Source organism: Equus asinus, chromosome 4 (assembly GCF_041296235.1).
Source record: "Equus asinus isolate D_3611 breed Donkey chromosome 4, EquAss-T2T_v2, whole genome shotgun sequence".
Lineage (NCBI taxonomy): Eukaryota > Metazoa > Chordata > Mammalia > Perissodactyla > Equidae > Equus > Equus asinus.
In genome coordinates, this window is record NC_091793.1 from 94,468,156 (window position 1) to 94,480,868 (window position 12,713).

Consider the following 12,713-nt stretch of genomic DNA (forward strand, 5'->3'; position numbering starts at 1 on the left):
TATAAGCATATATATATATATATATATATATGTATATAAAAATCAATACTTGTTCATTCCCATTTGCAAAAGATAGCAAAAGTGTGACTAATTTAAAACAGTAGATAATTTACATGAGACTTTGGAAAAGTTTTTCATTTGTTTAGTTTATGATTCGTGGTAAAAACAAATGTATAACTTCCTAGAGGTTCATAATGTCACAAATAAAATGAATTATTCTATGGATGCAAAGCCCCAAATCAAGGGGGAATGATGGAGACAATGGAAAGTGCTGGTACTTATTATTGTGGTCTGAGAAAACTTGGATAGTCAGGAAATGATGGAAGCTTACTAAAGTAGGAGAAGAGCATACTACTAATTCATGTATTCTTTAATGATAATAAAAGTAACGATTTCTAACATGTATTGAGCACTTACTGTGTGCAGGACTTTGCTAACTACTTTACATGTATTTGATTTTCTCAATTACACGTGTATGTGTGTTCATTCATACACATGTGTGTGCGACACATGTGAGTGGGCTTTCTTTCAGGATAAGGGAAAAAGAGTAGTAGACGTGTTGGCCTAGGCTCTTTGTTGTCACTGGTAATAACCGGTTATATGAATATGGACGTTGCCTTCAGAGTTTTGAGTCTGTTTAGTCACCTATAAAAGACAGAATAGGACTAAAATATTATGTTTCTTTTCCAGCTCTGTACTTTTTGACTATAAAAAAGTTATGGAAGAGTCATTTGTATTTAGTTCAATCCCTAAAGAAAGCTTTCCAAGAAAACAGGCTGTAACTAAAATTATGAATGGGAGCTTAGAGATATGTCTCATTCTCACAGGTTCCCAGAAAGGACAACTTTCAAGTCAGATTGTATTTAGAAGATGTAACTCAATTAGAGAGCAGGCTGATTTCTCCTGTTATGGGCTTCACTGGCTACAATAAATGATATTAATACCCTTAATGATTAAATAAAAATAACAGTGACAATGAAAGATGACTGATGATTCGCTTTGGGGAACTGTTTGGCTGGCTGCCTGAGTCCTGTGCCAGGAAAGAAGCTGAATATATTTTAGCATCATCCTCGAGGCTAGGAGGATAAAATTTAGGATTTCAGGTAGTTGCCTGGAACAAGAATATAGGTCATGGAAGGAAATGGCTTTGAGGTTAGTTGAACAGAGGGGTGGGTTGTGTGTTGAATTTGCAGCCATCTTCCTGCTGCCCTTAGATATTGCAATTTTAAAGTGAACTCAGGAGAATTGGTACATTATTCAGCATCGAGTGACACAACCTGATGTCCTAATAATGGTATAATAAAAATTAACAATGTGGGAAGAATTAGCAGAGAAGGAACCCTTTACCTTGTGTGATCTGAGGATCCTAAAGGCTTGCTTTTCCTAGACATTTTGTTGGCTGATGACTTCCCACTGCCTGTCGAGTAAGTTTGAAATTCTATGGTCTGGTGTCCAGGGCCCTGGCTTTCTAACTTGGTCTCACACGACCCACTCTTTACCTTCTGGTTTATTCTGTGGAGCTCACGGTCCTCTGCCTCCTGTTATATTTATACCGCTGTTCACACTTTTCCTTCACCTGAAATAAGGAGAATAATAAGCTCTAACATATTGAGTGATTTCCGTGTACTTTGTGCTAACTGCATGCATTATCCAATTTAATTTTTCTCAAACTCTCTGAGGCAGGTAGTGTCATTGTTACCATCATCATCCATCTCATCACCATCACCTCTATCATCTCCGTTTTGCAAGTGAGAAAACTGAGATTTAGTTTAAATAATTTACCCAAGATTACCCTATTAATGAGTGGTAGAGTTAGGATTGCAGCCCAGGTGGCCTGTCTCTAGAGCCCAAATATTAAAAACCATATTGTGCCATTAAATACCCTTCTTTACTGCCCTCTCCACACATCCAAGCCCAGTCCATAGCATTTCCTGCTTTCCATAATGAAAAATAATGACTTCTTCTCTGAGGTTCGATTAGGTTACTTAACAGTTCTGTTTTGTATTAGTATACTTATCTTCTCTCCTCTGCTGCTTGGAAGCCTGGGTTTACCTGATACTTGTGTCTCCACTTTCTTTTGTTTTTTATTAGGATTTATAAAGTGTTTGCTGAGTTGGCAGATTAACTGGCTATCTGTAGATTTGACCCAGGAACTTTTTTTGGGGGTTCTAGTTTATATTTTAAAGATATTGAGGACTTCTGTTAAAATGCTAGTATTTTGTCTGGAAGTATTAATAGCTTAAATAATATTAGGTATTTTAACCTTGCATGCTAATGACTGTGTCTCTGGTTTTTCAAGTAGAGTTGTTGGATCACTTCTTTCTATCAGGTCATATTTTATAAACAGTATAGCCTAAGCGTCATGGAAAGAAGGTGATCATACAGCATGGAAAATTACTGACCCTCCCTCTTCTTTAGTTTCCTTCTCTGTTAAATGGAGACGGTAATCCCTGCTTGTCAGGATTATAAAGCAGATTAAATTGGATAATTCATGCAAAAAGCTGAAGTGCCAGAGATAATGGTACATCTTGTTATTTTTGACCCTTACCTTTGAATGTGACCTTCAATTTTGAATTACTAGCTTTTTCAATTGTGCACTATTTGTTCATTTTAATTTGCGTTTTGATTCAAGTTGTGTGGGTCCAAGATCACCAATAATAAGTGGTAGAGTCAGGGTTGCAATCCAGCTAGTTCAACTCGAGAGCCCAACTGGGAAACCCCAGCCCCATACCGCCTCGTGAAATCCCAGGCCGTACTGAGCTGCCCACGTGCCCGGTTGCAATCCATCACATTTCCGTGCTTTTTTGTAGCAAAAAGTAATGGTTCTGGGGAGGGGAAGAAGGTGGAGTTGTTGCTTGGGTATAGAGTTTCAGTTTCACAAGATGAAGGAGTTCTAGAGATCTGTTTACACAACACTGTGAATATAGTTAACACTGTTGACCTGTACACTTAAACATGGTTTAAAGGGCAAATGTTATATTATGTGTGTTTTACCACAAATTAAGCAAAAAGAAATGGCTCCTTCTTTTGAGTTCCTGTAAACTGTTTGTACCTTTATCATTGAAGAACTCTAAAAGATTGTCTATTATTTCTCTTGCGACATGCTTTTCCCTGCTTCCATAAGCAACACTGCTCGTAAAGTCCATGTCCTTTCTTCTGTCTATGTAGGTGCTTATGTAATAGTTGAGTTTCTCTTGTTGAATCTGGTGACTTAATACTTGAAAGTTTTAATTTAGAGATTATGAGAACAAAGGTATATTATATAAGGTGTAATTGATATGGTTCGCTTTCACTACTGTGTTTGTGTATCACTGTGGGTTTCTCAACATGAGCCTTGAGGATATCAGGGAAAAAGAAGAATAACTGGCAAGTTTTCATTGCTTCTGTGAATCCGGGATGAGAGCTGGTATCAGAAAACTGTATTCCTAGGACATTATTTGATTCTGAATGATTTGGGTACCTTCATTCTACTTTGTGTTATATAAGATAATCTATAACTTCAGATGTATAGACTATCGTAGAGTCTTTTTAACCATAATTAATTTCTCCATGAAGTACCCAGAAACTTGAGTATTCTATTGTTATCTACCTCCTATTTTCAAAAGATTCTGAGATGGAAAGCACATGCAAAAACAATGTAAAATAGTAGAGTTAAGAATATAGACCATAAATGTAACTACACCTGGGGTAGATTAATTGTTATAGTTGACACTGATTTGAATTTACTGGCAATGAAAACAAAGCAAAATAAAGTTCAGATTTCATGATTTATTATATTTGGCAGAAGAATGCCTAAAACATCATTTTTCTTTTCACAGAAATGTTGCTAGAATAGAACTTGAAGATTTTTTTCCCTCATGAATTCCTGTTTGCAAGATAATTACTAATGAGTAATAGATATTATCATTGATGGAGGTTTTGTAATAAACAGAGATGCTCTTTGGGTATAGACTTTGTTAATAGCTGAAGCATAAATGCTAAATCAGTGAAGATATTCTCAGACTGAACAGTATGACTGAGTTAGTTTGCTTTTCATTTAGTCAACAGCCTGCTTAGTGCCTACTGTTTGCCACATACTGTGCCAGACATTGGGAATTAACAAAAAAAATTGTCCTTGAAGTACTTAGTCCAGTGGGGAATTAGGTAGGCAACCAGATTATTAGAATATAGTGTGCAAGTTGCTATAATGGAGACACGTATCCAGTACCATTGGAGCCCAGTGAAAAGGGTATGTCTTCCTGGAGTAGTTGGGAGAAGGTTCTAACGATAAATGATGTTTGAACTGATTCTTGAAAGTTTGCCATGGGCCAGCCCTGGTGGCCTAGTGGTTAAGTTCAGCACCCTCCACTTTGGCAGTCCAGGTTTGGTTCCCCAGGTGTGGGAACCCATGTCAGTGGCCATGTTGTGGCGGTGACTTCCATACAAAAAGAGGAAGATTGGCAGCAGATGTTAGCTCAGGGGGAATCTTCCTCAGCAAAAAAAAAAAAAAAAAAAAGTTTGTCAAGTTGAAAGGAAGGAAGGGGACATTCCTTACAGAAAGAATGCCCTCAGGTCGTGTAATTTATTTTAGCTAGGAATTCGTACAATCTAGAAATAATTAACATCCGCTAAACTTTTAAACTCAAATGTCATATGTCTTCAATGGACTTTTGGCATGTACTTGCGTGCAACGACTTCATGATTAAATTCTCTCCTGTGCCTACAGTGTGAATATTCTGGCATGTAGTCAAAGGCCAGTAAATACTGGATGGATCAATGGATGAAAGGAAGGAATTTGTAATCCATATTACAAAGTATGGATGAGGCAGAGTTGTCACTGTATTAGGAAAACTTGGAGGTTGATTTACATTTTCAGCCAAATAAAGGAACAGTCCTTTATTTATAGAGGCAGCAAGGGGACCTAGAGATAGAGCCAGTGTTTTCCTCAGAAAATAGTTTGGACTCTCATGAATTACCTGCACAAACATTTAACTTGGACTCCAGAGTCCTGCCCTAAACAGCACAAAAGGAATGAGTTCATGCTAAAAATGTTTAAGGGCAGTTATTACCAGCTAATCACAACATCCCTAAACTTTAGCCAGGCCTCTGTGGAGTGTCTGATTTTAAATAGAGCTGCTTCCTCATGATCCCTGTAGAATTATTAAGCTGTGCAATATATGCCTGAGTAGCTCAGAGGCTTGTCCCGTGGAAGGGGTTATTTTAGATGCTTGGTGAATGATTACCAAGTGCAACTTCAGTTTTGATGTATTGATGTTGAATGACTTTTCCTGACAATAACTAGTCATCAGGCTCAAGAAGACTTCTTAAGACTCTTTTTGTTCAGGAAAATGCAGACCTTTCTTCTAACCTCCAGAATCGTGTCTCTCTCTGCCTGCTTGACTATTCTCTTGGATGTCTCATAGGTATCTCAGACCTAAACAGGGCCATTTAGAAATCTTGTTGTTCACCACCTCCTCCAGATCTGCACCGCCTTTTGCAAAGTGCCCTTCTCATTAAATGGATCACCATTCACCTAGTGACTCAAGATTGAAGCAAAGTATTTAATTCTTGACATCCTCCCTCAGCCCTTAAGTCTAATCCATTTCACTTAATATTTCTGACGTCTACCCACCTTTCTTCATTTGATGTGCCATCAGCCTTGTCCGAGCCACCATCATTCATTTGAACTACTGCCCTGGGCTTCTGACCAGCCTCCCTGCTTCTACTTCGGCTCTTTCTCATCGGTTCTCCTCATAACACCTGCAGTAATCTTTGTAAAACATAACTTGATTATGTCATCTCATGCTTACAAGCCACCAATGGCTTCCCACTGCACTTTAGATAAAATAAAAAGTATTTACTCTAGCCTACGTGACTGGGCATGATATAGCCCTGCCTCACCTCTCCAACTTTATCAGTCTGTCATTCCCTCTCTTTTACTTTTTCTCCAGCTGTGCTGACTGTCTTGCAGCTTTTTGATGTGCCAAGCTGTTTTCTGCCTTAGCATCTTTCCCCTGTTCCCTCTGCCTGGAATACTGTCATCCACTCTTTACCTGGCTCACTCATTTTCAGGACTCATCTTAATGGTTACTTTTTCCTAAGAGGTCTTTCTAGACCATCCAATTTAAAGTTGCCCTCTGATAATCTCTATCAAGACTTAGAATTTTAGAAAATTAGTTTGTTTCATCTGCGTCTGCCCCACCGTAATACGATTGTCCACGGGATCACATCTCTTTGGCTCCTCACTGTGCCGTGGCGCACAGTGCTTGTACAAGCGTGGTGCTTCATAAACATTTGTTGAACGAAAGACTGCTTCGTTAAAACAAAAACTGATCTAGAAAGGAGCATCTTGGCTTTCTCTTTGCAGTGGGAGCAGGGCTTGCATCTAATTCCTGTGGCACTGTTTGCAAACTGCTTCCATGTGAGTGTCTAGTAGAGTACTAATGGAAAGTCAGTTATCTGCCATTTTGCCTTGCTGCCAGGAAAAAAAAAAAAAAGCTCTGTGGCATTTTCAGGGTTTGTCCTTGGGAGGCTAACAGACTAAGTTTAGGTCCTGTTTTTGCTCCTATAAAACTGTCCAACCTTGAGCGAGTTAACCGAGTTCTCCTAGGTCTTTTTCCCTATATGTAAAATGGGGAAAGTTGCATCTGTCCTATTGGCTTGTTACGAAGATTACATGAGATTATGTATTCAAAGTGCCTCATACTAGTGGCATCTTGTAGGAGTTCGGGTGTCCCTTTTCTTATCCTCTCTATATCACAAGAAATTAATAAAGACAGAGAAAAACTCATTTAACTTACCTTGTCATCTTATGGTTCTCATTTAATGCATAATCATACCCAGGGGCGCTAACATGAGGGTCAAAATCAGTGTAAGAGGAAACAGTCCATCTCTAGGGAACAGATAAGTGATGATGGGCTGGTTATTTAATGGTCAATAACATGGGCTCCCTCAGAAAGATATACATGTAATTCTCCTTTGCCATATCCCAGAGTGGTTGTTTAACCTTGTAAAGTTGTGATAACAAATAAATACTAGATATTTTCCATTCTAGTTCAGATAGGCCATAGGAAAATAGTTTTCCTATTTTAGATATTTCTGTGGGGAAGCCTTGGCAGTACCATTGAAAACTCTGAAGTCCAAAACTCTTCTAATTATGTTGTCAGCTTTGGGGGATAATTAAAAAATTTAAAATTCTGAAGACAGGTTGTTGGATTGAAATGGGTTAGATTAAAATTGTAAGTGGTATATATCTACCACCTACTTAGGCATACCAGTCTGGACGCTCAATTGAGTTTAAGGGAAAATGCTTGAGTTATATCTGTCAAAATCATCAAAAGTTAATTCTCTGACATTAAGTCAGAATAACTCACCCACCCTTGCCTCTATTAGATTTATTTCACTGGATGTCATGAGACAGTAACTGTGGCAAGGGGAGTTGATTCTCTATAAGTCAAGTCATCTGGAGAGCTAGGGGCTTGAGCATTAAAAGTTCAAGACCTTTGCATTTGCCTGCTCGAATATTGACCCAGGCAAGGAGCTGTGTTGTTTATTTTAGGATAGGTATGATTTACAGTGTTGCCACAAGGGGATGGACAGGACAGTTACTAGATGGAAGACATTTATTGACTACTTAATATAATTGTTTAGAGCATGGGGACTTCAGGGAGGCCAAGGGAACAGATAGGAATTCCTTCTGGGGCTCTCACACTCTGCCATGTTCTGTGGCCAAAGATCTCACCTCATACCCAAGCTGAGTATGTTGAAAATGTGTATGATTGATTATTTGGGGTGTTAGCCTAATAACATTTGAACATACCTGGGAAAAGCCGTGGCCAGCACTGCAGAAGATGTGTGTATTGACAGAGGTGGGTTTATATGAGCACTGATGTCTAGAAATCTCTTTTAGCTTATGGTCAGCTTCTCACTGCAAACCCAACTTCATAAACCTATAGAGCTAAACTGAGACTTGTGGCCGCTCATGTTAGCATATATCTTGAAGGAGTGCTGTCATCTCAGAGAGGGACAATAAACATTTGCACTGTTTTCAGTGTTTTTAGAAAAATTTTTGTTCTTTTACTCTTAGTTGTCTATCAGAGTGAGTAAAAGTTGATGATGTCTATCAACGGTCTGGTCGTTGGGTTTTCTTTTGGTGTTTTCTGTTCTGTGTCTGGTGGGGCTGCAGTGCTCTAAAAAGAAATTGGGGCGATGCTTTTTAAGCAACTTCTTTTGACCTTTTGTTGAGTAGAATGGGAGCCCGCCATTAAATGAAGAAATAATGCATTACCTCTGCCAAAATGCAAGCCTGCAGTTCAGAGCAGGCCACCTCAATGCCCCAATGTAGGACTTTAGTTTCTCTCCCCCATTAAACCAATTTGATGTTTAAATGACTTTTGTAGGGTGTTTCAGTTTAATCAGATGCTGAAAATTGGAAACAAGTCATAAGAGAATCACAGTAGTATTCTTTGGTCTGCTTATGAGTTGGCCATAGCAGCCTGTTGTGGAATGTGACATCTCTCTTCCCTTTTTTTTTTTCCACAGAATGCTATGAACCTACCCCCTGACAAAGCCAGGTTACTGCGGCAGTATGACAACGAGAAAAAGTGGGAGCTGATTTGTGATCAGGTAAGAAACAGTGATGCTTTCATCAGGAAATACTGTAAGAAGAGAACTGGGTGTCCTCCCTTAAATATATTAGACTCTTTCTAAGTGACACATGGATTTCCGTTTTGTATTTTTTTCCTCCCCAAAGCCCCCGTGCATGGTTGTATGTCCTAGTTGTAAGTTCTTCTAGTTCTTCTATGTGAGCCACCACCACTGCATGGCAACTGACAGACGGGTGGTGTGGTTCTGTGCCTGGGAAGCGAACCTGGGCTGCCAAAGCAGTGGGAACGCCGAAGTTGAACCGCTAGACCATCAGGGCTGGCTTGTCTCTTTGCCTTTCTGTTTCTTATGAGCAAAAGAAAAGTTAGAAAATGACATCTTTTATTCTTGAATTATTTTAATTCTCTCCTTTATTTTCAAATATTTGGTAGTTAGATTTTCTGTGCAGTCTGTTCAAGTGGGCAAACCAAATTCAGATGATCTGGTTTTCTGTTTACCCTACGTAGCAGTTTATTCTAGTTTAGTTGGCTTTCCTATGTGTGTATATTGATGTATATTCATGCAAGAAGGTGAATTGTTTATATAGAAACCTTGCTTGGGTGGATGAAACATTATTTCATATTTTAGCAGTTCTCCAGTTGTTTCATTTTATTGTTAACTCATTATAACAAATTCATGCTCTTCAGAGGGTTATAAAATAAAAAGTGAAATTCTCAGTACCCTCCAAATTCTGTATCTTAAAGATCCACTGGTAAGACTTTGAAGTATCTCCTTCCAGTTTTTTAAAAAATGTTTTTCTTTAAAAAACAAAAAAGATATGAATGCACACATTCTTGACTGCATCCATTCACTGGTGTATATCCTCTGCCTCATTCTTTTCAATGATACGTAGTATTCCGTTGTAATTGGTAGTCGTTTTTTTTGCATTTCCTTCCAGGTCGAGGTACGGGCTATAGTTGTTTTAAACCTTACAAAGGTCATAAAGTTGAGAGTGGGCTCCGTGTATTAGCTCTTTTATTTTGTGCCATGAGCTTCAGGGTAGTTGTGTCCCTCCCACCCCTGCCACCCTGAAAATTTCTGAGAAGTGTGCTAATTCCTCCTGGCACAGCTCGCTTGGTCTCTACTGTGGGGACAAAATGTGTCAGGGGAGGAGAGGGGTTTTCTGTTCCCCGCAGGTAAAGGGTCCGTGTTCCCTAAGAAATAGACGCCTGTGGTTCACATGGAGCTTCTGAAGTGCTCATTGTGTGTTGTTTTACCTTAGCCCCTAAACTGAAACAGTAATGAACTGGGGGTAAAATCACCCTCTCTTTTCGGTGCTATGTTTGAGCACCAAGAGTAGATAGAAACTGAGGAAGCTTACTGCTTATGTGACCACGATGCAAAAGAATAAAATTTTGCTGACATTTATAATCCCCTTCCTTGAGAGAGTTTTTCATGAGTATTATCTAAACCTCTTACTGCAAGGAACAGTGATTTCATGATGCCATTGAACAAAGATAATAGGGGTAATTAATGTAAAGGAAAGGTAATCACACAAGTGAGGGAGGTCCAAGGTGGGTGGAAAATTCTACAGATGCCAGATAGGATGGCGCAGAGAGCACAGGCAGAGGGAGCCTGCCTCGGTGGCCCTTGGTTAGCACCGTGAGCAAGGGCTCAACTTCCTTCCTTCCTCAGACTTGAGGGATTCACTGGCAGCTCAATCTGTCCTACTCCTTTCTGGCTTTATTGAATTATTTATTTTTGCATCTCCAACATGCCAGAAGGGGAAGACTGCTAATGATGGAAGATTTCTAAGAGCTGTTCTCTTCTCTCAGACTGAAAGTAGCTTCATAGGGTTGATGGTGGGGCTTAGGGGATCTTGAGGCCGGGGCGGGGGCGGGGGGGGGGGGAGGGCAATTGGTTATGTAATTATGTGTCTGATTTTCACATCGTCAAAGTTCAGGTGGTTACTGCCCTTAAATGTTAATACGCTGGGACATGGAGAATTGAGCCACTTCCTCTGTTCCTCTCTAGCAGTCACTTCAATATGTGCTGAAAGCTCCAAACTAGAGTGACTTCCATCAGTTCTGAGGGGTCATGGGGGATTTGTTAATAATAGTGAAATGATAATAGTAACTATTATTGTTACCAGTAGCTAGCATTTAGTAAGCAGAATCTTTTTCTTTGAGGAAGATTAGCCCTGAGCTAACATCTGCTGCCAATCCTCCTCCTTTTGCTAAGGAAGGCTGGCCCTGAGCTAATATCCATCCTTGTCTTCCTCTGCTTTATATGTGGGATGCCTGCCACAGCAGGCTTAATGAGCAGTGCATAGGTCTGCACCCAGGATCCGAACCCGTGAACCCCAGGCTGCAGGAGCGGAACGTGCGAACTTAACCGCTGCGCCACCTGCACAGCCCCTAGATTGTCTTGATAAGAGCTTTGTGTTTAATCTTCAAAGCAGTCATGCTTATTAGTATCTACATTTGACATTTAGGGAGAATGGAGACTTAGAGATTAAGTCATGCTCAGGGTCACACAGCTGTTTGGTGGTAAAGTGGCATAGGTGGTCTGATTCTGGAAGATACGCATGTTCTGGGGTCTGTACTCGCTACTACTGCTCTCTAACCACTACGCTCGACTCCTTTCCTCACAAAGTGCTCAAGTGGGTGAATGATATACTAAAAAGAAAAAATACGGCTTGTCTCAGTGTCTCAGTCTTGCATTCTGGTGTTCTTTCCTGAGAGGGAGAGAAAGCCAGGGAGCTGCAGCACAGCTCTGAGCCTCGCCTACCCATGTCCCCACTGTGGTGAACGATTGTTTGTGGTTAGATGTTAGTCATTGTGAGAATTGTGGCCAGCAGAAAACTAGACTTTTTGTCACATATGGGTAACCCAATAGTGTGTCTCACACGTGAATATTATTTCTCTAATGTGTGTTTGTGAAGGAAAAGATAAAAACCATGACCCTAAAGCATCCATAATGTACTGTTCTTATTACAAATTTAATTTATTGGTGTTTATTGAGTGAATGTTAATCTTATTTGTTATCTACATGGACCATGTCATATGTATATACATATGTATTTGGTACCTAACCTATATCTGTCTATGATATCTCACCTGATGGACATTCAAAATATGTTTGCTTTTATGATTCCATTTATATGAAATGTCCGGAATAGAAAAATCCACAGAGACAGAAAGTAGATTAATGCTTGCCAGAGACTGGGAACAAGAATGGGGAGTGACTGCGAGTGGGTGCAGGTTTCTTTTTAGTGTGACAAAAATTACACCAAATTACATAGTGGTGGTAGTTGCATAGCCTTGTGACCATATTAAAATTGTACACTTTAAAAGTGTGAATTTTGTGATATTTGTTACATCTCAATGAACAAGACATTTGCTTCTACAGCAATCAGAGATAGGAAAAGAAGAGAACCTCAGAGAAATGACTAAATGTTTCTGTGGATCTTCTTTGGATCCTAATCCAAACAACCTAACTATCAAAAGACTTTTGGAGAAAATTGGGGATATTTGATTAGTCACTCCAAAGAAATTATTAGATGATTCCAAGAAATTATTGTTGACTTTGTTGGGTTTGGTTTTGGCACTGTGATTATAGAAGAATCTGTCCTTATTTTTTAAGAAATATACACTGATATAGGAGTGAAATGATATGACTGGAGTTTGCTGTAAAATACTTCAACAAAAGAAAAAAGGGATAGATAAAGAAAATGTGGAGAAATCTTGATAACTGCTGAATCTTCGTAGTGGGTTATGTTGGGAATCTATTGTAGTATACTCTCAACTTTTGTGTATGTTGGAAAATTTATAATATACAATTTAAAAATAAATATATGTGCCGCTTAATGATCTTCATTTTTTCCTCATTGGTAAAAATGTAGTTAAAACTAACATTCTTAAACTATTTTGAAGATGGAAGGCAATATATGCAGAGGATGTAGAATAACATCTGACGTATGGTAGGTACTTTGTAAATGGTGCGGCTGCTACTGCTACTGCTGAGGGGCCCAGATATTAAATATTCGTACCGTTATTGTTTTTTATTGTCAACTTGTCTTCAAAAGATTCAAGGGCGATTTATTGTTTTGAATCTGTCATATGTTACCCAAACATACTTTATGGTTTAGA

The 12,713-nt window shown here is 39.2% G+C and overlaps 1 protein-coding gene across 11 annotated transcripts in view; it reads left to right on the plus strand.

Moving 5' to 3' along the window:
- The window catches only part of FMNL2 (formin like 2), a 292,532-nt gene that overhangs the window by 159,658 nt on the left and 120,161 nt on the right, over window positions 1-12,713 (plus strand). For all 11 annotated transcript variants that reach the window (XM_070507768.1, XM_070507771.1, XM_070507769.1 and 8 more), the window contains one exon: window positions 8,521-8,604. In XM_070507768.1, the coding sequence (XP_070363869.1) occupies window positions 8,521-8,604 (84 nt within the window). The remainder of the gene's footprint in view (window positions 1-8,520; window positions 8,605-12,713) is intronic.